Source organism: Hippopotamus amphibius, chromosome 15, assembly GCF_030028045.1.
Source record: "Hippopotamus amphibius kiboko isolate mHipAmp2 chromosome 15, mHipAmp2.hap2, whole genome shotgun sequence".
NCBI classification, from domain to species: Eukaryota; Metazoa; Chordata; class Mammalia; order Artiodactyla; family Hippopotamidae; genus Hippopotamus; species Hippopotamus amphibius.
Genome location: NC_080200.1, coordinates 14,415,511 through 14,438,416, shown reverse-complemented (window position 1 = coordinate 14,438,416; position 22,906 = coordinate 14,415,511). Strand labels below are relative to the sequence as shown.

General features: G+C 37.8%; 1 protein-coding gene across 1 annotated transcript; it reads left to right on the top strand.

Moving 5' to 3' along the window:
• Positions 1-11,755: 11,755 nt before the first annotated feature.
• Positions 11,756-20,913, top strand: LOC130836269 (olfactory receptor 7A10-like). Its single transcript, XM_057708332.1, has 2 exons — positions 11,756-11,857; positions 19,930-20,913. The coding sequence occupies exons 1-2, from the start codon at positions 11,756-11,758 to the stop codon at positions 20,911-20,913; spliced, it is 1,086 nt and encodes a 361-aa protein (XP_057564315.1).
• Positions 20,914-22,906: the final 1,993 nt, after the last annotated feature.

Below are 22,906 nucleotides of genomic sequence, written 5' to 3'. Positions count from 1 at the left end.
AAAAAAAGTTGCAGGAAGGAAAATCAATATGTAAAAATCAGTTATCTTTGTATATACTAAAAATGAACAATCTAGAAAAGAAATTAAGGAAACAAACTTAATTACAATAGCATCAGAATGAAAGAAAATATATCCAGGAATAAATTTAATCAGGAAGTTCATATATTTGTATACCTAAAAGTTTAAGACTTCATGAAAGATGTTGAAGAAGGCACAAATAAATGGAACAATGTCATATGTTCATGGATCAGAAGAATTAATATTGGTAAAATGTTCATATCACTGAAAGAATGTATAATTTCAATGCAATCCCTACCAAAATTCCAACAGCACTTTTCCCAGACATGGAAAAATCATTTCTAAATTTTGCATGGAACCACAAAAACCGCTCCTTTGAGCAGACAATGCAATCATGGGTAGGGGAAAAAAAAGATGGAGTCATCACATTTCCTGATTTCAAACTATATTACAAAGCTGTGGTAATCAAAACATTATGTACTGGCATAAAAACAGACACATAAACCAAAGGCATATAATTGAGAATCCAGAAATAAACCCATGCATATATGGTCAACTAATATTTGAGAAAGGTGACTAGGATACTCAGTGGAGAAATGGACAGTCTCTTCAATAATCGGTGCTGGGAAAACTGGATATTCACACGTAAAATAATGAACCTAGGCTGCTATCGTACACCACTCACAAAAGTTAACTTGAAATAATTAGTCTTAAATGTAATACCTAAAGCCATAAAAATAATAGCAGAAAATATACTGAAAAATCTTCTTGACAGGGATCTTGGCAATGACTTTTTTGGATATTACATCAAAAGCATAAGCAACAATGGGACTTCCCTGGTGGTTCAATGGTTAAGGCTCCATGCTTCCAATGCAGGGGACATGAGTTCAATTCCTGGTTGGGGTGCTAGGATCCTGCATGCTGCGCAGTGTGACCAATAAATAAATAAATTAATAAAATAAAACAAAATTACAAAAAAAATCACAAGCAATAAAAGCAAAATAAATAAGCAGGACTACATCAGACTAAAAATCTTCTGCACAGTAGAAGAAACACTCAACCATATGAAAAGGCAATCTATAGTATGGGAGAGTATATATGGACAAAATATAATAATATAATTATTATAAAATAATAGTAAGTAGCAAATAAATAACAGTAAGTAGCAAAAAATAATAATAGTAATAATAATCTGATTAAAAATGGGCAGAGGGCTTAAATATAGATTTTCTGAAAAAAGACAAATAACCAACAGGCACATGAAAAAGTGTTGAACATCACTACCCTTTAGGAAAATGCAAATCTAAACCACAGCTAGTATCATCACACAACTGTTTGGAATTCTATTACCAAAATGGTAAAGATAAAAAAATGTTGGCTAAGATATAGAAAAACTGTTGGCAGGTATACTGTTGGCAGGGATGTAAATTAGTATCACTACTATGAAAAACAATATGGAGTTTCCTAAAATAATATAAAAATAGAGCTTACATATGATTCAGCAATCTCAATTCTGAGTGTATACTCAAAACAACTTGTCACTATCCTGAAGAAATATCTATACCCCCATGTCCACTGCAGCTTTATTTTACAAGAGCCAAGACATGGAAACTAAGTCTCCATCAATGGATGAATGGATTAAGAAAATATATAAGGAAATATTATTCAGCAATAAAAAAGAAAGAAATCATGTCGTTTACAACAACATAGATGGACTTCGAATGCAATATACTAACTGAACTAAGTCTGACAGAAAAAGACAGAACTGTGTGATCTCTCTTAAATGTGGTATCTCAAAAAACTAAACTCACAGAATCAAAGAGTAAATACATGGTTGCCTGGGACTTGGGGGTGAGGGAAATGTGGAGATATTGGTCAAAGGGTACAAACCTCCAGTTAAAATGTGGAAGTTCTGGGGAATTTAATACACACCATGGGGACTAGAGTTAACAATAGTGTATTACATACTTGAAAATTATCAAGAAAGTATATGTTAACTGTTCTCACCATACAAAAGGTAATTATATGAAGTGCTGGATGTGTTAAATAATCTTATTGTGGTAATAATCTCACAATATATATCTGTATCAAATCATCATATCGGGTGCTTTAAAATTACACAACGTTATATGTCAATTATATCTCAATAAGCTGGAAAAATTATTTAAAGTTTCAAAGCAAGGAGTGAGAATGTGTAATCCACTTGGGTGAATGGGAGAGTGAATCAATCATTTTAAAAATTAGAAATCTACATGGGGAAGCAGAAACACAAGCATATCATACTTCTATTGACAGCAAATATTTATACATGATATGCTATAAAATTGCATCAAAGAAGATGCAAAGATTTGGTGGAATAACTTGATTCGCCAAGAAACAGCAGCTTAGCAGACATTCCTAAGAGTAGAACATAGGTACATAGTAAAACATCATCCTGAAGAATCTAAAAATTCTTACTGTGGCATTCTGGAGCTAATGTGTGGGGCTCAGAGCTTATGTCCCTGAGTACAACACAGCATAGGTCAGTGACCTCTCAAACACTCTTCTCCATGTGTGGGGCTCTGGAAGGAGATGTCCCTGCAAGACCACAGCTCCCCACCTCCCAAGAGCGGGGAGATACTGAACTCACTTTCTGACCCTAGAGATCCTCTGATGTCACACTGAGCTTAGTAAATGCAGAATCAAGACAGTCATAGTAGCTGCTCTTGACTGACCATCTACTCTGTGCCAGGTAATTTCTTATCAGCTCTAAATGAATACTAAATATGCACACCAACTGCATAACATAGGTGGGATTTTGCTATTTAGAGATAAGGAACCAGAGACCTAAAAGATTCATTTCCTGTCATGAAGGAAATACTCAAAAAACATATGTAACATAAGCATGCAGAATCTGAACTATTGGGTCCATTATTTTACCACCTGAGGTCAAATCAGAGGTGGACGGGAGGCTCCTTTGTGAAGTAGGGCTCAATATATCTACATCTGACTGACAGTCTTTATATTCAAAGAATGGTCCATGGACCAGGACCTGCAGCATCTAGGAGCAAGATGCAAAAATAGAATCTATGGGCCCATCTTAGACCTGACAAATCAGAATCTGCATCTGAACAGGATCCCCAAATGATTTCTTTACACATTGATGTTGGAGAAGTTCTGCTCTAGAATAGTGTTTCTAACCTTCCCCTGTTGACATTTGTTCTGGATAGTTCTTTGTGGTGGGGGCCATCCTGTGCACTGTAGGATGTATGGAAGCATCCCTGTCCTCAACCTACTAGGTGGCAGTAGTACCTCTTCAGTTGTGACAACCAAAATTTTCTCAGAGAATAAATGTCAGGTGTTGCCTGGAAGCAGATCACCCCAGTTTTGAGATCCACTGTCCTAGAGCATGAGAACTGGAAACACCTTGAGGGAGTTCCAATCAGAGCTCATCCCTTACTCAGTTTATAACTTTGGGCAGATCTCTTCACCCTTCTGAGTCCCATTTCTGCAAGTGTAGAATAAGGTACATGATACAGACATCAGCGAATGGACTTTTATGAAAATAAAATGACAATCCATATAAGATTCTAAGCTCAGTGTGTGGTGCATCATAAGACCTAAACATATCACCCAAATAACATCTTAAAAAATGAAGCACTAAGTGACACCTCTTAATTTGTATCATTAACATTAATTTCCTAACTGATGTGTCAAAAACATCATGAAGCCAAGAGCTATAGTACTTATTTATAGCAAATGAACACACCTCTATCCCTTGTTGAAGAAGGGAATAACAATTTTCCCCTCAGGAGGTGTTGCCACCACAAGACAATCCTTTGGAGGTCCGTGAGTCCTCATAAAGGAAGGCTTCTCAGTCTTAGATTTGGAGAAACTGTAAACTCAAGATTGTGGTAAGGTGCAGTGAAATAGACCTCTGGAAACCAAATGAGTTCATGCAGAAGGAATAATAAAACTGAATTCACCAGTCTTTTGATCTGATCTCCTGGGAACAGAGAATCGGCAGGAAAAAAAAAATCCTTCTGTCCAGACCAGTGTCCCACAGGATAATGATGTGTTCAGAAGTGGGAGTAACAATGGAAACAGTGTCTAATGAGAAGACACAGGGAGCTATAACTATTTCCCTTGCTGCAGTCGCACAGCAAGAATAACCTTGGGCAGACAGGACATGGTTGCTGCTTTTGGAGTCGTATATCTGCCTGGAGAACCAATGCTTCACCCCTTCCTACTGTCCTGCGTGAAGACAGAGCTTCAGTCTCCATCATCAACAATCCAGGGAGGAATTGGATTTCCAAAGCAAAACCTTCCACTCAGAGACTCCATCCAGATGAGTCTGACAGACCAGTAGGAACTTCAGGGAAGATTCAGAGAGAATTTAAGTGGAGAACTTTACCTAAAGTCACCTGAGAGCTTAACTAGCTTAATCCAGAGCCAAGAGATTGCTATGTTTTTCTAAATTGACTAATATATTCAAAATTGATATGTTTAATGCATTAAAAATTAGTGTCTGTGGACTCGGTAATACAAGGATCATTGTTGACTATTAAGTGATGGGACTGGAATTCCAGTTGGATGAGAATGAAGAAGGCATGGAAGATACAAAGTGGTTTCCATAAAATTAGAACATATCTGAAAGGCTTCACAGTTCAGAGGAGTAGGAAAACAAAGCATTAGGTTTGGAGGTGTGAGCAGTGAAGTTTTTTCAAATGGGTTGTATTTGAACATGTTCTGTTTTTATGAGAAGTATCCAGATCCACGGAGGTGGATACGATGTTGCAACAGAAGTTCTTGAGACTCGCATTTCACAGTATTTTCTGGCAGATGATATTTTCATGAAAAAGAACATTGTATGCCAGGGAGCATTACTTAGTAATTATTTCATTACCTGGGAGTCTAACTATGTGTTTGACTTTGTTAGTCTTTTACTTTCTGTATGCAAATTGTTGTTGCAAGTACCTTGCTTTGTGTCCTGGGATCTGAGTGTTTTCATCATATTTTTAATTGCATTCTTTCCAAAAAATATTTAACAGAGTTTTATTTTTGGTATCATTCATTTTATTTAATGAATTGTCACCTTCTTAAAATTTGCTTCTGCTTAAATATGCTCTGTGTGTGTCTGTGTGTCTGTGTGTGTGTTTTGTGGGTGAGGAGCAGTTCTGAGAGTTGGATACCTGACCCCATAGATTCTTAAGTGACCCTTAAAAGACAAAAACCAGAATGCTAACCAATATATGAAGATAAGGAAGGGAACCATGTCTAGTCACAAGATGCCTTGAAATCAAAATTAATAAAGGGAAAAGAACATAACGTGAACAAAGGACTTCCTGTGTCTTGAAGTCTCAGCAGCAGCAGGGAGACCACCTCTTTCCTCAAAGGTCTCTGACACCATCTCTCACCACTCTCCCTCTTGCTCATTGCTCACAGCACTAGGTCCACTTTGAGCCCTGAGCATCTGAAACAAGTACCTTCCTCGGGGCTTTTGCACTGGCTCTTTTCCCTGCATAACACACACGTCCCCAGATAACCTCTTATATCCCAACCAGTTTTTCTCGATATCTCTGTACAAATATCACCTTGTTTTTAGCTCTTCCTGAATTACACACACAGATCCAGGAAAATAACACACACATCCACTCTCTTTTATATTTGCTTCCCCCACCCCCGCCACATAGCATTGTAATTGTAGCATTTCCAACATGTTACTAGTGTCCATTTATGTAAAAATTGTTTATGATATTTTAAAATTTTAATTCCTAGCCATCACCACCACCACATGGGACCAGGCAGTGATATCCGAATTTCAGGATTTCTTCTTCTGGGATTATCAAAGGAACCAGAATTGCAGCCCCTCATAGTTGGACTTTTCCTCTGCATGTACCTGATCACTGTGTTTGGAAACCTGCTCATCATCCTGGCTGTCGGCTCAGGCTCCCACCTCCACACACCCATGTACTTCTTCCTCTCCAACCTGTCCTTTGTAGACATCTGTTTCACCTCCACCACCATCCCAAAGATACTGCAGAACACCCAGACATACAGCAAAGTCATAACCTATGAGGACTGCATCATCCAGATATATTTTCCACACTCTTTGGAGGTTGGGACAACTTTCTTCTGGCTATGACTGTTTCTTGGCCATATGTCACCCCTTGCACTGCATAGTCACCATGAACCCCCGGCTCTGTGGACTGCTGGTTCTGGTGTCCTGGATCTTGAGTGTCCTAAATTGCTTGTTACAAAGCTTCATGGTGTTGCAACTGTCCTTCTGTACAGACTTGGAAATCCCCCACTTTTTCTGTGAACTCAATAAGGTGGTGAAACTTACCTGTTCTGATACTTTTCTTAATGACACCATGTTGTATATTTCAACTGGGCTGGTGGCTGGTGGTCCCCTGTCTGGTGTCCTTTACTCTTACTCTAAGATAGTTCCCTCCATATGTGGAATCTCATCAGCTCAGGGGAAGTATAAAGCATTTTCCACCTGTGCATCTCACCTCTCAGTTGTCTCCTTTTATTGTTCGGTCCTAGGTGTATACCTTATCTCTGCTGCTACCCACAGCTCACACTCAAGTTCTATAGCCTCTGTGATGTACACTGTGGTCACACCCATGCTGAATCCCTTACCTATAGTCTGAGGAATAAAGACATAAAAGGGGCTCTGAAGCGATTCTATGGGATGGCAGGTATATGAGTGCCAATTGTCCTAGAGGTGAAGAAGTGCCCTACCTTGCATGACTCAAAGCCTTGGATCACAAAATTGTGATTCTTTGATCACTGTAGAATATAATTTGTTCCCATTTATTTCCTGAGATTTCTATTTCTTTGAATTTAACTTTTCTATAAAATTTCAACAACTCACTTTATTAAGCTTTCTCCTCTGTCTGGTATATATGCAGTTTTTCTTTCAGTCCATTTTCATATGTTCCCAAAGTTTTCTTTACCTTGGATCAGATATATGTGGAAATTTCCATATCTTGCATGGACAACCTGGATTTCTTAAAAATAATCTCTTCTCAAATGACCTATCCTGTGCTGCATAATTTCACCTAGTTTTCCTGAAAGGATAATCATGAGTTGTCATACTTATATGAATAAAACTATACTTGACATCTAAGAGCATTTATGTAATTTAATTGTAGGAGAAATATGAAAGCAGAGTTTTCACTATGGGATTGTCATTCTGTCTTACATCACAGGCTTACTTGCTCTTCCTGATAATGTAGAGTGTACCATGGCTATCAGACACAGGAAAAGATGCTCAACATCGCTAATTATTAGAGGAACACAAATGAAAACAATTATGCCTCAATTAAAATTTAATAAAAATTAAACAACAAAATTTAAAAAATATTTGAAAAGGGTACCAGTAAAAGAACATTTTCCTTAGGGCAGAAGGAGTACCCATGATTTCAGACATCAAATCTTCAGGGTCAGATTTGTAATTCTTTGATCAGACTGTGGAAGTTGAACTTCCTTCTATGTATGCCTTGAAGCCTTTAAAGTAAGTAACTTAGTTTATTGAACTACTAGTTCCTCTAATGTCTATTGATTTCTCTGTGTAGGTTTCCAACTTTTAGAAATTTATTCCAGACATGAATTAAAAATATTTGTAAATTCCTATTTACCTGATGGGACAAGAAGGATTTTTAAAGAACAGTCTCTCCTCAAATAGAATATATCATACAGAATAATTTTTACTTTGTTTTAGTAAAAGGATAATCAGGAGTTGTTCTATTGCTATGGAAAAAAATACAATTGGTAACTAAGGCCATTTATGTAATTGTATATGCGAAGAAAATCTAACCACAGTTTTTCACTTATGTGTACAACAATCCTTTGTATATCATTACCTTTACTTCTCTTCCTGAAAATGTAGACTTTAGCAAATAGTGTGTTTATAGAGGATCACTGGGTTTTCATCTCTTCACTAGGACTCTGCTCTCTTACTCAGCTCAGTGTCCACAGTACCTACCATAGTCCCTGTGAGAAACTGATCATCAAATCCATGTCTCCCAGAGGAGTCCTCATTGAAAGACTAAGTTTAGTAAGTAAAGTGACCTGATATGGCCTTAGAGTAGAGGTGACCTTAAATATGATGGAGAAAATTTTAAATCATAAAATGTATTGTTGTGTAAAATATTTTATATGCTGTCCATCTACTCATTGGAGTTTGCAGGATAGATGTCCTTGGGATAGGCTGTTTCTACATATGGTGAAGGATGGATTGGTGAGTTTTTTAAATTAAGTAATTAATTAATTCATTGGCTGCATTGGGTCTTTGTTGAGGCTTCAGGCTTTCTCTAGTTGCAGTGAGCAGGGGCTGCTCTTCATTGTGGTGCGGGGGCTTCTCATTTCAGTGGCTTCTCTTATTGCGGAGCACAGGCTCTAGGCATGTGGCTTCAATAGTTGCGGCACATGGGCTCAGTAGTTCTGGCTCGCAGGCTCTATAGAGCAGGCTCAGTAGTTGTGGTGCATGGGCTTAGTTGCTCTGCAGCATGTGGGATCGTCCCCAACCAGGGCTTGAACCTGTGTCCGCTGCATTGGCAGGTGGATTCTCATCCACTCTGCCACCAGGGGAGTTCCTAGACTGGTGAGTTTTAAAGTATTTTTTATTGAACTATCTCTCGCTTTCTGCTAGATTACTGTCAATGTTGCTAATAATATGGCTCCTTGCATTGCTTTAAATGAAATGTCTCCCAGATTCAGTGTTGTCATAACCACTAAAGGAGTGGTGAATGATCCTTATCTATATCTTCCATTATATATCTTCTTTAAGCGCAGGGATCTTTTCATCTTTCTCATCATAGAATGTCTCAAGAGAGAGCTTAAATTCTTATCCAGTCATGTGAATCAGGGTTACCAATTTTCCTATACAAAAATGCATGCCCTTCCAACTTCTCCTGGTTAAGTGGAAAGGAACTCCAGTAAGATACATTTTAGAACAGTTATCTGAAATAAACTTCAATAACGGAGTAACCATGGATGTTGCCTTCACATAGGATAACATGCCAAAAATAAGGAGCGGCAGGTTATTATACTTGCCCTCACTTCTCTTCACTTTGATTAAGTATAGTTAGCTGATGTTGCATAACCCGCCATCCCCAAAGCTAACGATTAGATTGTATGGTGAAGCGTTGTCATCAGCTCTGCTGCTCTCCTCCTGAGTCTATAGTCAGCAGTGGGTCTCTACCTTGTGTTTCTATGTCTCATCCATGATGCAGAATGTGGTCATGGTGCCCTTCTCTCTTGATCCAATATACGATCAGTTTCCGCTATTTCTTTATTTTTATCTTTTATTTTATGGGAAAAAAGTGTAAGCGTATCCAGTGTTAATTGCTTTTATTTGCTACTCCTGTTCCTATATCCATATATGACATTTACTTTCTTCCCAGGTAGAGGAGCTACCTCACTGCTCCCTGTGAGTTAGCGCTAGATTCCTCTTTGATCCATGCACTGCTAATTTTTTTCCTTCTAAGTAATTTACTGACACAATTCACATATTATAAACTGCACACATTTAAAAGGTACCAGTTGACAAATTAGAGAAACCATGCGGAAATAACAGGACATACTGCATAGTTCCGTTGTTGTGGAAGTTAATAGTCTTGTTCAGGTTTCAGAGGCAATAATAGGCCTTTGACTAAAGACCCTGAAAGGAGCTATGTGCCGAACTGCTAGACTATGTGCAGGTCAGTAGAAATGGCGCTAACAAGTCTTGAGAACCAACTAGATAAGGAAGGGAGTAAGTCACGAAACTTCCTGGGCCTTGGGAATCTGGCCAGTTCCCAGGTATCAGTGAACATTCTGAGACTTACAACTAGAGAACAAAGCATTTCTGATAATAACCACAGCTACATATTCACACATAAATAAGTTTGTGGCTTGGCGTTAAAAGAAGGACTCCTTTGAGCAGTGCTCTAAAGTCTCACCAGTGGAGTGGACGCACTGCCCAGGACCTTCTAATTGGGACTTCAGATCTCTGTTCCAGGGACTTCCCAGCATTGTTTGGATCTGGATGTAGGTGTTTCCCCAATTTGGTGATGTATATACATTTATTTCTTGCTATGTTGCTTGTCCTTATGCTGTACCTTACTACAAATATAATAAATTTCCTTATTTCTTATCTGCTTCAGTGTGGAATGGTCATTTTGCCAACAGATCCTTTGAACCTAAACCCGAGAGTAAGTCTCTGAGCAAAACATCCATTCATGTATAATTCAAGAAAGTGCACAATGAACTTTAATGGCTTTTTCGTGTACTTGTTAAAAATTTAATCTCCCTGAGCCTTATCTTCCTAGTTTCTGAAGAAAGTGTGGGATAGTACAAGTCACTTCAGAAGAATGTAGCAAAAATTAAATGAAATGTGTGGGTATATTTTGCGGTTTCCAAAGAAAATACTCAAAAGTGAAGGTTGTATGTATCTAGCTGTGTTTGTATACATTTTTATTTCAAATAAACATACGCATATATATGTGTACATAATCTTATATTTTATGCTGAAAGGAAAGGAGAAAGTTGGAGCGGATAGATACAAAAAATGAATGTTTGAATTAATATGAAATTAAATAATGTGGAAATTTAGATACAAAAATGTAAATAGTGGACATAAATTTGAATGATTACTTTTCCTACTTTAATGCCTCACGGACATCACAATCTGAAGCACATTTATGTTTATTCAATGAGACAATCTCTACCAGCTAAAGAAGCTGAATATCTCCAAATCGAATTTAAATTTTTCTTTTATTTAAGATGGGATTATAACACAAAAAGTCTTAACCAGGGAAAGCTAAATGAATGAATTGAGAAGTGTAATTTCAGTTTCCTCAACAAAATTTTACTGGGTAAATATTTGGATACTATTCTTAATGCTAATGTAAAATTACCACAATTTTATAATTGTGGAGGTCAGAAGCCTGATAATTATTATAATTATAATACTCTTATTGTAATTCTGGAGGTCAGAAGCATGAAATGTGTCTCATTGGGCTAAAATCAACACAGTTACAGGGCTCGATTTCTTCTGGAAGCTACAGCGAAAAAATCCTTTTATTTTCCTATTCCAACCTCAGATTATACTAGGAAAAAAAATCTAAATATATTCCTTACAATTAACGGACATTTAAATATGAAGGAGTAAATGACAACTCTTAATTTGTGATATAATTATGAAATTCCTAATGATTTTGGCAAACGTGGCAACTGGCTGGGGTGTGCAGTGCTTAAGGTTTATGTCAAAGAACACAGTTCTCCCCCTTGTCCTTGTTGAAGAGGATGATAACAGTTTTCTGTAGACATCAGGGTGTGTGTCTCTACCACAATTCCTTGCTTTGAAGATTTAAAGGATCTAATCCAGACAAGGATGTAATCTAGTCTTAAATTTGGAGAAAATTTGAAATCAGGTTTGGGATAAGGTGCTGGAAGTGTAGACTTGAGATGCCAGCAGAGCTCATTAGGAAGAACTAATAAACACTGGATGAACTGATTCTAACCTGGTCCCTTGGGAACACAGAATCTCCAGGACATCTCCTTCCCTGTCCATTCTAGTGCCCTACAGGGAAATCATGTACATAGAGACTGGAATAAAAAAAAGGAAATGTGCTAATGAGCAGACATGGGGAGCTGTAAATATCTCCTCTGCTGCAGACCCTCAGCCTGTGCAACCTTGTGTTGGATGGGGCATGGTTGTTGCTTTGGAGTCCTCAGTTTGGCTGGGAGCCTAATGCCAGCCTCCTTCATGACGTCTTTTGTGGGGCCAGAGCTTCAGTCTCCATCATCAACCACCCAGGATGAATTTGGACTTTCACCCAGTGACCCTCCTCTCAGAGTTCCCAACCAGGTGAGTTGGAGAGTCCAGGAGCTACTGCAAGGAAAGGGTCAGAGAAAATCACATCCAAGCACATATACTTGAGGTCACCTGAGAGCCACCTCCTGGGCCCAAAGCTAAGAGATTTCTAGTTGTTTATCTGTCTAACTAATTAATGCATTTATTTATCACGCTGAGAAGGGAAGTGAACATGAACTCAGCAATACAGGGGTGATTGTTGACTATTAAGTGATGGTAGCCCGTTAGAGGAAGGAATGGCTGGCATACAGTGATTCCCGTAAAAGTAGAACATGTCTAAGGGCTTTTTCAGTAAAAGGGGGTAAAAAAAATATATTAGGTATGGAGATACATCCAGTGAATTGAGGGTATTTCTTTTTTCACTTTAAGATGGGACACATTTGACAATGTTTCCATATTCATGAAAAAGATCCAGATCAATGCATTGCTTGCAAATATTACCTGCAACAGCAGTTCATGAGACATTAATTTCACATTATCTTCTTTCACTCTAGGGGTTCACACGAAAAAATGTGATAAGGAAAAAAGGAGTATGCTAAACAGCTTTATTTTGCAATTATTTCTTTGCCTGTGAAGTTGAATATACGAGGGTGAGTCAAAAATTATCCGTACTCTGGCTGTAGAATTTATAGATGTTTTAATATAACCGGAGTGTGGATAATTTTTGACTCACCCTCGTATCTGTGGGTTAGTTACTCATTTGTTTTCCCTGTTATAAATAGTCTGTACAAATTCTTCACATTTGTATAGGGGAGGTCTGAGTGTTTTCACTCTTGTTTTGAGTACATTCTTCCAAACAAGGAATTGGAGTTTTTTTTCCATCAACTCTCTGTTTGCCACTGAGTTCTTTTACGTATGTATGGATGTATACGTAGGGGATCGTGAATGTTTATCAATAGTGTGTTGTCAAATCTATCACAGTCTATTGTGTTTTCTCCTTTTTTTTTTCTTACTGAAACATTGAGCTGTCAGTTAGTATTCTTTACTTGCAAATCCTTGATATAAACAAAATGAAAGTGAATGTTCTTTTGTATACTTATTGCTGATAAATCACCCTTTATGCATATTACCAACTTGTCTTTACTTTATTTCCTTATTGTCTCCTTTGTTCCTTTGTGGTTAGATGTATTCCTAAAAGTTGCATCACCCTCAAATGGGAGGCATCCATCTGGAAGGCACTTTTATTACATTTGACTAAAGGTCATCTTTACCTTTCATAAACCTAATTGAATCAGTGTATCTTTATATAAGATGAAAGGATAACTTAGATAACTGCTTTATCCACAACTTTAAAAGCTCTTCCCTTATATCCTTACATTTCCAAGTCTTTGGAAGTTTAATCTATATTTAGGGACCCATATTTGATATGATTAAGTTTGATATATTTGATATTATTAAGTTTTTGTTATGTTATTTTGATGTATAAGGTAGTTTTGGATTCTCATTCAATTTTGTTTCACGCGGTTGTTTTGAAACCACTAATCCTAACCTAATTTCATTCTTACTGACACTCGTTATACTATAATTTCTTAGTTTCTTTTAAAATTTCTCCTCCTATATATTCACACGTACATAATCATACACTTTTATACAAATGCAGGAATAGAATCCTATGCACATCATAAATGCTCTTTATGTTTGAGTGCAGTTTTTTTTTCTACCTGTCCCTGCTTTTCCTTCTTAGCAATACCTCATAGACTTGCCTCCAAGCTGTTAGTGTAATGCTTATTCATGACTTCAATGTCTGCATAGTATTTCATGGTGTGGCTATGCTAGTCAGGCTTTGAAATCTTTATAGCAGTTGCACAAAAATGTTTTGAGATTTTTATTTTAAAACTCTAGACCCCACAGAGGTAACACTATTCCCCCAGCCAGGGAACTATTAGCAATGTCCAAATACTTTTGTACAGCACATGGGGAGGTGTCAGTAGAGTCCAGGGATACGCTAAACATCCTACAATGTTCAAGAATCACACCACCACAAAGAACATTATGGACCAGATGCCAATAGTGTCAAGAATAAAGAAGATCTGCATTTTAAGTAATTATAGCTGTATTTGGATTGTTTTCCAAACTTTTCATGTTTTACATTTCAGTAATCAAATTTAGAGAGTACCCCTTTGACACCTGTTTAAAAGTTCCAAACCTAATCAATTTGACACAACTTTTCGTATGGAGTTTGTTTAAAGATTTACATATTAGGTCATCTGTATCACTTGCCTATTATTATTATGTGATCATATATCATACGCCCAGTTTTCCAATTTATCAACATTTCAAATTAGTTTTAAAATGACTATTTCCCAATTGATATTTTGTTGCATATTTTAGGCAAAAATCTTTTAAGTGCATGTAAGTATGTCTATCTTCTTGCTTCTGAGTTTCTAACCTTGTATAAGATGGTCTTCTCCACCTTTAGATATCATGTGTAGGTTTCTAGATGTTCATCAAAAATATATCGGTTACTCTTACACTGAATTTGTAATCTCTCTGATTTTCTGGAAGATGACAGGGGGTGGGGAGAAAATTCATTTTCTGCCAGATAGGTGATTACTATATTCTATATTGTTTCAGTTAGTGTTTGCCTCTTCATTCAATTAACTAAAGTTGTTTTGAAACTACTCTATTAAACTTGCTTCCATTCTCCCTTCATTCTTCTTAATTCATAAACTTTCATATTCTTAACTTTGTTTCAAATAAGTTCACATATATTCACATACTTATGTGAAAATACAAAGGTGAACACAGCAGGTGAAGTCCTCATTCTTTTGGATCATACAGTATAAAGGGGAATATAAAGTACAATGAAATAAATATGTTATGTCATAACGTCCTTGGGCATAATAATATGAATCAAGTTATTCATGTGAAAATATAGAATTGTCATGGTGTGACAGGATTTATAGAGCATGGTCTGGGGAGGACTTTGTATATTGGATGAAGCCCAGAGCCACGAGTAGAGTGTGCCCACTGGATTTGTCAAAAAAAAAAAAAAAGATAAAAACCCAAAGCCCAAGAATAACAATGAAAAGACACCACCTAAGAAAACGGGAGAAGGGGATTTCCTCATATCTTATCAGGATATAAAAACCAATTGGTCAGATAAATATGACATAGGCACAGGAAAAACAAGATTTATACGCTTGGATATGAAAATACCCAAACTTTTGTTGTATTTTATAGATTTCCATTTGCGAAGTTTTGTTTACTCTTTTTGCTCATTTTTCTCTTGGGGTGTTTATACTATAAGGTGTTTGATGCAATAAAAATATCACTGCTTTGGATTTGGGACAATTTTATTTTTGGTCTTTTATCATTTACTGGGTATCAAGGGGATGTAATAAAGGTTGGAATGCCCCCAGAACCAAGGAGGAGTTTTGTTCCTCACAGCCTCAAGAAGCCACCTGAAATTAAGAATTTTTTTTCTCATCCACTTAATTTCTATATTTCTCTCTGTGTTTGTAGAACATATTTTTAAAATATTTTTTTAAATATAGTGCAGAAAAAGGCCATACCAGTATAGAGCTCCAAGTTTATTTTTCAACGGGAGGCTTAGGCTTACAATTCAGAATTGATGGGTACCATTTCTAAACGCTTTAGGGGAAAGATAATTGATCTAGCCAGTTAGCATCAATTCCATTTTTAGCCCAATCAGTGTGCCTGGGGGTGAGAGGTCATGGTACTCTCACAGCCAAGGAGGTTGTGTGTGTGTGTGTGTGCGCGCGTGTGCGCACGCGCGCGCTTTGTGGAGAGACAGTGGTCCTCAGGGCAGGTGTACCTGAGCTTATTTATCCCTTAATCATTATGTAGTATCCTTCCTTCTCTCTTGTAACAGTCTTTATTTTAATGTCTATTTTGCCTGATATGAGTATTGTTACTCCAGGTTTCTTTTGATTTCCATTTGCACGGAATAACTTTTTCCATCCCCTCACTTTCAGTCTGTATGTGTCCCTAGGTCTGAAGTGGGTCTCCTATAGAGAGCATATATACAGGTCTTGCTTTTGTATCCATACAGCCAGTCTGTGTCTTTTGGTTGGAACACTTAATTTGTTTATGTTTAAGGTAATTATCGACATGTATGTTCTTATTGTCATTTTGCTACTTTAGATTTGTCTTTTAGGTCTCTTTTCTTCCCTTCCTCTTTGATTCTCTTCTCTTGTGATTTGATGACTAACTTTAGAGTTGTGTTTGGATTCCTTTTTCTTTTTTATGTATGCCAATTGTAGATTTTTTGTTGGTGGTTACCATGAGGTTTTGATATAGCAGTCTCTACATAAACAAGATTGTTTTAAGTTGCTGGTCTCTTAATTTCAAGTGAATTTCCAATATCCTGCATTGGTACTCTCCTCTTCTCACGATTGCTGGTTTTGACATCATATTTGCATATGGATGACTTCCTACCTTACTGTACATTTGCATTTACTGGTGAGCTTTTCCATTCATAATTTTCTTGTTTCTAGTTGTGGCCTTTTCTTTTCTGCCTAGAGCAGTTCCTTTAGCATTTTTTGTATAGCTGGTTTGTAAGTGCTGAATTCTCTTTACTTTCACTTGTCTGTAAAGCTTTTGATTTCTCTGTCAAATCTGAATGAGAGCCTTGCTGGGTAGAGGATTTTTGGTTGTAGGTTTTTTCCTTTCATCACTTTAAATATTTTGTGCCACTCCCTTCTGGCCTTCAGTTTCTGCTGAAAAATCAGCTGATAACCTTATGGGGGTTTTCTTGTATGTTATTTGTTGCTTTCCCCTTGTTGCTTTTTAGTATTTTCTCTTTGTTTTTAATTTTTGTCAATTTGATTGCAAGTTGTAATGTAATTTGCCTATCTGTCTTGGCATGTTTCTCCTTGGCTTCATCCATCCTGGGACTCTCTGTGCTTCCTGGACTTGGGTGACTGTTTCCATTCCCATGTTAGGGAAGTTTCAGCTATTATCTCTTCAAATATTTTCTCAGATTTTTTTCTCTCTTTCTTCTCCTTCTGGGACTCCTATAATGCAAATTTTGGTGTATTTAATGTTGTCCCAGAGGTCTCTTAAATGTTCCCATTTGTTTTCATTCTTCTTTCTTTATTCTGTTTTGCAGCAGTGATTTCCACCATTCTGTCTTCTGGCTCACTTATCTGTTCTTCTGCCTCATTTTTTCTGTTATTGATTCTTTCTAGTGTATTTTGCATTTCAGTTATTGTATTATCCATCCCTGTTTGTTTGTTCTTTATCTCTTCTAGCTCTTTGTTAAACATTTCTTATATCTTCTCAATCATCTTTACTGTCATTCCTCTGAATTATTTTTTGGGTAGATTGCCTACCTCCCCTTTTTTTAAAAAATCTTTTTAAAAATTAATGTATTTTTTATTGGTTGTGTTGGATTTTCATTGCTGCACATGGGCTTTCTCTAGTTGCGGGAGAGTGGGGGCTACTTTTCATTGTGGTGTGTAGGCTCCTCATTGTGGTGGCTTATTTTGTTGCAGAGCATGGGCTCTAGGCACATGGGCCTCAGTAGTTGTGGCTCACGGGCTTAGTTGCTCTGCGGCATGTGGTATCTTCCTGGGGCAGGGATTGAACCCGTGTCCCCTGCATTGGCAGGTGGATTCTCAACCACTGTGCCACCTAGGATGTCCTATCTCCTCTTCACTTAGTTGTTCTTCTGGAGTTTATCTTGTTCCTTTATCTGGGACATATTACACTGCCGTCTCATTTTGTGTAACTTTCTGTGATTAAGGTCTCTGTTCTACAGGCTATAGGGTTGTAGTTCCTCTTACTTTTGGTGTCTTCCCACTGGTGGGTGAGGCTGGTCTAAGAGGCTTGTGCAGGTAGGCTTTCTGGTAAGAGGCACTGGTGCCTGCTCACTGTTGGGTGGGGCTGGATCTTGTCCCTCTGGTGGGCAGGGCTGTGTCAAGTTGTGTGTTTAGAGGTGGCTGTGGGCTCAGAAATATTGTAGACAGCCTGTCTGCTGATGGGTGGGGCTGTGCTCCTGCCCTGTTGGTTGTTTGGCCTGAGGTGTCCCAGCACTGGAGCCTACAGGCTGTTGGATGTGGCCAGAACTTGGTGACAAAATGGCAGTCTACAGGAGAGCTCATGCCATTGAGTACTCTCCACTACCTCTAACAACAGTGTCTTTGTTTCCGCAATGGGCCAAAGCCACTCCCACCTCCTCAGGAAACCCTCCAAGACCAGTGGGTAGGTCAGGCCCAAGCTCCTATGAATTCACTTTTTTCCCCATGGGTCTCGGTACACACAAGACCTTGGCGATACCTTCCAAGGGTGGAATTTCTGTTTTTCCCAGACCTGTGGAGTTCCTGTGGTCATGTAGTGCTGGCCTTCAAAGCCAGACAATCTGAGGGCTCATCTTCTGGATGCCAGACCCCCAGGTGGGGGAGCCGGGCATGAGGCTCAGAACACTCACTCCTGTGGGAGAATCTCTGTGATACAATTATTTTCTCAGTTTGTGGGGTTCCCTCCTGGTATATGTGGGATTTGATTTTATTGTGAATACATCCCTCCCACCATCTCATTGTGGCTTCTTTGTGGATGTAGAATATCTTTTTGGTAGGTTCCAATCTTGTTTGTCAATGGTTGATCAATAGTTAGCTGTGATATTGGTGTTTTTGTGTGAGGAGGTGAGCTCGAGTCCTTCTATTCTGCCATATTGTCCTTCTAAAACCAACAACGTCCATATACTGGCCAAGACACTGTCACTGTCTTGACATACCAGATGTTATTTTTTTCCAAACTTATATTTCAAAGTGATTTTGATAATACAAAGTCTGTAGCTAAATAAACAAAAGATACTAAGGAGGGGATTCATTACAACTCATGGGGCACCTTTACAACGAGATTAATAAAGTGCAAGAGGTACACAGTGTTGATGATGGACTGTCTCTGTCTTGAAGTGCCAGCAGCACAGAGAAGCTATTTAACCCTTGGACATTCTCTCACACCTTCTATCATCACTTTCCCCCTTGTTTATTCATCTTGCAACATCAGCTTCCTTTTTATTGCTTAAACATCTGGATCAGTCAGCTTCCTCAGGGCCCTTGCCCTGGCTATGCGCAGGACTGAACAAGGAGAATCATCACCACTGACAACCATTCTTTTACTAACAGGAAGGGATGATGCTAATATTTTTGCATATATTGTCAACCACCTCAGGAGGATAAATACCACTATTCCCACAGTACGGTGAAGATGTAAACATGTATAATGGTTCAGTTGCCTCTCTAAATTCAAACAGATGCTATGCGGTAGATCCAAGCTTCAATACCAGGCTTTCTAACTTCAAAAAGTTGCTTGTAGTATAATTTAGAAATGCCTTTTACCATTTCATTTTTAAATTCTCCCACTATTTTTGTATGTTGTGCATTTCATTTTGTAAATTCTGGATTAATTCTCTTTGCTGATTTTTCTAGTGGAATGTTGAAACGATAAAATGACTTGATATCATAAAGATATCACTTTTCTCTTTTGGATATATTGGGGGTTGTTGCTTTATTAGTTATTCTGGGCATCCAGGGGATATACAGAGTGCAAGGAACAGCACATGGACAAGGGACTCCCCGTATCTTGAAGTTTTAGCAATAGGAGGGTAGCCACTTTATTCCTTAGCATTGATCTGAGCCTTGAGCCCTGAATATCTGAAAAAAAGACCTTCAGAGTCATTGCACAGGTCCTTTTCCCTACATGATGGATACTTCACTCTGATAACCTCCTGTCACCTGATGTGTCTTCCTTGAATTCTCTTTTCAAATGTCACCTATTTGCAGGTTAACTGAACTCCCAGTGAAAAACAATACTCCACCCACTCTCTACTATACCTGCATTTTTTTCCTTCATAGCACCTGACACCACCTGGCATGGTATATATTTACTTATGTTCTGTCTCTATGATTGTGATATAAGAATTCACATCCAGAGAAGTCACAGAGACCACTTTAATGTGATGAGTTCCACACAAATATATGTGTGTGTGTGTGTATATATATATATAGCTTAACTTCAAAATATTAATTGTAACATTTCACCTATTTTAGTAATGCCCATTTGTATGAAAATTAGTCATGTTATTTTTTCTTTTCTAGTCATCACATCTACCATATGGAACCACTAATAATACACAAATTTCAGAATTTCTTCTTCTGGGATTATCCAATGAACCAGAACTTCAATCCCTCATATTTGGGATTTTTCTCTCTGTGTACCTGATCACTGTGTTTGGAAACCTACTCATCATTCTGGCTGTTAGCTCAGACACCCACCTCCATGCACCCATGTACTTCTTCCTCTCCAACCTGTCCTTTGTAGACATCTGTTTCACCTCCACCACCATCCCAAAGGCACTGTGGAACATCCAGACTCACAGCAAAGTCATAACCTATGAAGGCTGCATCACCCAGATGTATTTTTTCTTATTATTTGGAGGATTGGACATGTACCTCCTGACCGTGATGGCCTATGACCGGTTTGTGGCCATCTGTCACCCCCTGCACTACACAGTTATCATGAATTCCTGGCTTTGTGTTCTCCTGGTTCTGTCATCTTATATTGTAAGTTTCCTATATTCCTTGGTACAAAGCTTAATGGTGGTGCAGCTGTCTTTCTGTCCAGGCATGGAAATACCCCACTATTTCTGTGAACTCCAGCAGATGGTCAAACTTGCCTGTTCTGACACCTTCATCTGTGACACAGTGATGTATTTTGGAACTGTCCTGCTTGGTTGTGGGTCCCTTGCTGGTATCCTTTACTCTTACTCTAAGATAGTTCCCTCCATATGTGGGATCTCATCAGCTCAGGGAAAGTATAAAGCATTTTCCACATGTGCATCTCACCTCTCTGTTGTTTCCTTATTTTATTGTTCAGCCCTAGCAGTGTACCTTATCTCTGCTGCTACCCACAGCTCACACTCAAGTGCAACAGCCTCAGTAATGTACACTGTGGTCACACCCATGCTGAACCCCTTCATCTATAGTCTCAGGAATAAAGACATAAAAGAAGCTCTGAAAATGTTATTTGGGAAGGAAATTATAAAAGGGATAACTGTCCTGGGGCGGAAGAACTGCCATTGATTGCAGGGCTCAAAACTTCAGAGCCATAAATTGTGATTTTTTATATCCGATTTTGAAAGTAGAACTTGCTCTTTGTATTTATTTATGGAATTTTTATTTTTTGACTTCCATTTATCTATACAATTTAACTCACCCTTATTAAGCTTTCTACTCTCTCTGATATTGAAAGGTTTTTTTCCCTTTGTTGTCTTCCTATTATTCCAAATTTATTCCCAAACTAGGGTATGAAAAATTTGGATATTCCCACTTATCTTGTGGGACCACATGCATTTCTTTTTTTTTTTTTAAAGAATTTTATTGAGATATAATTGACCTACAATGAACTGCATATAAAGTGTACAATTTGATTTTTTTCTTATTAGTAATGTATATATGGCAATCCCAATCTCCCAGTTCATCCCACCCCACCCCCTGCCCCCCCTGCCCCGCTTTCCCCGCTTGGTGTCCATATGTTTGTTCTCTACATCTGTGTCTCTATTTCTGTCTTGCAAACTGGTTGATGTGTACCATTTTTCTATATTCCGCATATATGTGTTAATATACAATATTTTTTTTTCTCTTTCTCACACACTTCACTCTGTATGACTGTCTCTAGGTCCATCCATGTCTCTACAAATGTCCCAATTTTTTTCCTTTTAATGGCTGAGTAATATTCCATTGTATATATGTACCACATCTTCTTTATCCATTCATCTGCTGATGGACATTTAGGTTGCTTCCATGATATTGTAAATAGTACTGCAATGAACTTTGGGGTGCATGTGTCTTTTTGAATTATGGTTTCCTCTGGGTATATGCCCAGTAGTGGGATTGCTGGGTCATACATGCATTTCTTAATAATTTTTTTCTCAAATGAAGAATATAATCCCATATAATATTTCTGTAGGTTTGCTAAGAACATAGTCACAGGTTATACTAATCCTGTAAAGAAAACCATATTTGGCAACTAAGGCCATGGATATGTTTTTAGGAGAGGAAAATCTGAGACCACAGTTTTTCACTATATGTGCACTAATCTTTGTGTATCACTAACCTAGCTGCTCTTCATAATAATATAGATTAACATAAGTGTGTTTTATAGTTGGTCCTTTGTTTTTATTCTCCTCACAGGATCCTGTTCTCTTACTCTCCTGTGTGAGCACAGTGCCAACACTAGCCCCTGAGTAAAACTGATTACCAAACACATGTCTCCTAGTCATATCTACACAGAAACAGAAATTTGAATAAAGAGTTGAATTCATATGACCTTGAATATGATGAAGCACATTTTAAATTATACTTTGAATTACTCTGCATAATACTTCTTTTTCAAGAGTGACAGTTACTCTTTGGAGTGTGAAATATGTCCCTTGTGTAAGGGGGTTTATTCTTTGGTGTGAAGTTTTGGATGGCATGTGTTAAAATTTTTCATTGAATTACCTGTTTCTTCTCGAAATCTTCCAGTCATGCCTACAAATGTGGCTGTTTCCATTGCTCTAAGTAAAATATCTCATCCTTTTCTAAATTTCATCATAAACCCTAGAGGGGCAGTGAATGAACAATGTCATCTATTATATATCTCCTAAAAAGACATTTCTTTAGTTTTCATTATTATAAATGACCCCTAAGAAACTTGAATCCTTAGTCATGTGATTCAGGGTCAGCAGTGTTTCTGTACCAACATGCAAGTCCTTCCAAGCTCTCCTGGGTACCTGGGAAGGATATTAGTGTAGTTATCTTTTAATACTGTTATCTGACATAAACATAAATAATGATACAATCAGAAATACTATCTTCAAATATCAGAATAATTGTCAAAAATAAGGAGAAGAAGATTATTTTAATTGCCCTCAGTTCTGTTCGTTTTGGTTATTTTATCAATCACTGCATCAGTTATTGCAGCATAACAAGCCAACCTAAAATAAAATGACTCATCATAATGTCTTTATTATTGAATGAGACAGTATGGTGGGGAGTTGATCTGAGCTCTGCCTGGGACCTGATGAGTCTGTAT

Excerpts from the sequence above, each read along its gene's own strand:
- LOC130836269 (XM_057708332.1), top strand. The coding sequence starts at position 11,756 with ATGACGTCTTTTGTGGGGCCAGAGCTTCAGTCTCCATCATCAACCACC. Across the intron at positions 11,858-19,929 it reads CTCTCAGAGTTCCCAACCAG|TCATCACATCTACCATATGG; the intron begins GTGAGTTGGAGA and ends TTTCTTTTCTAG.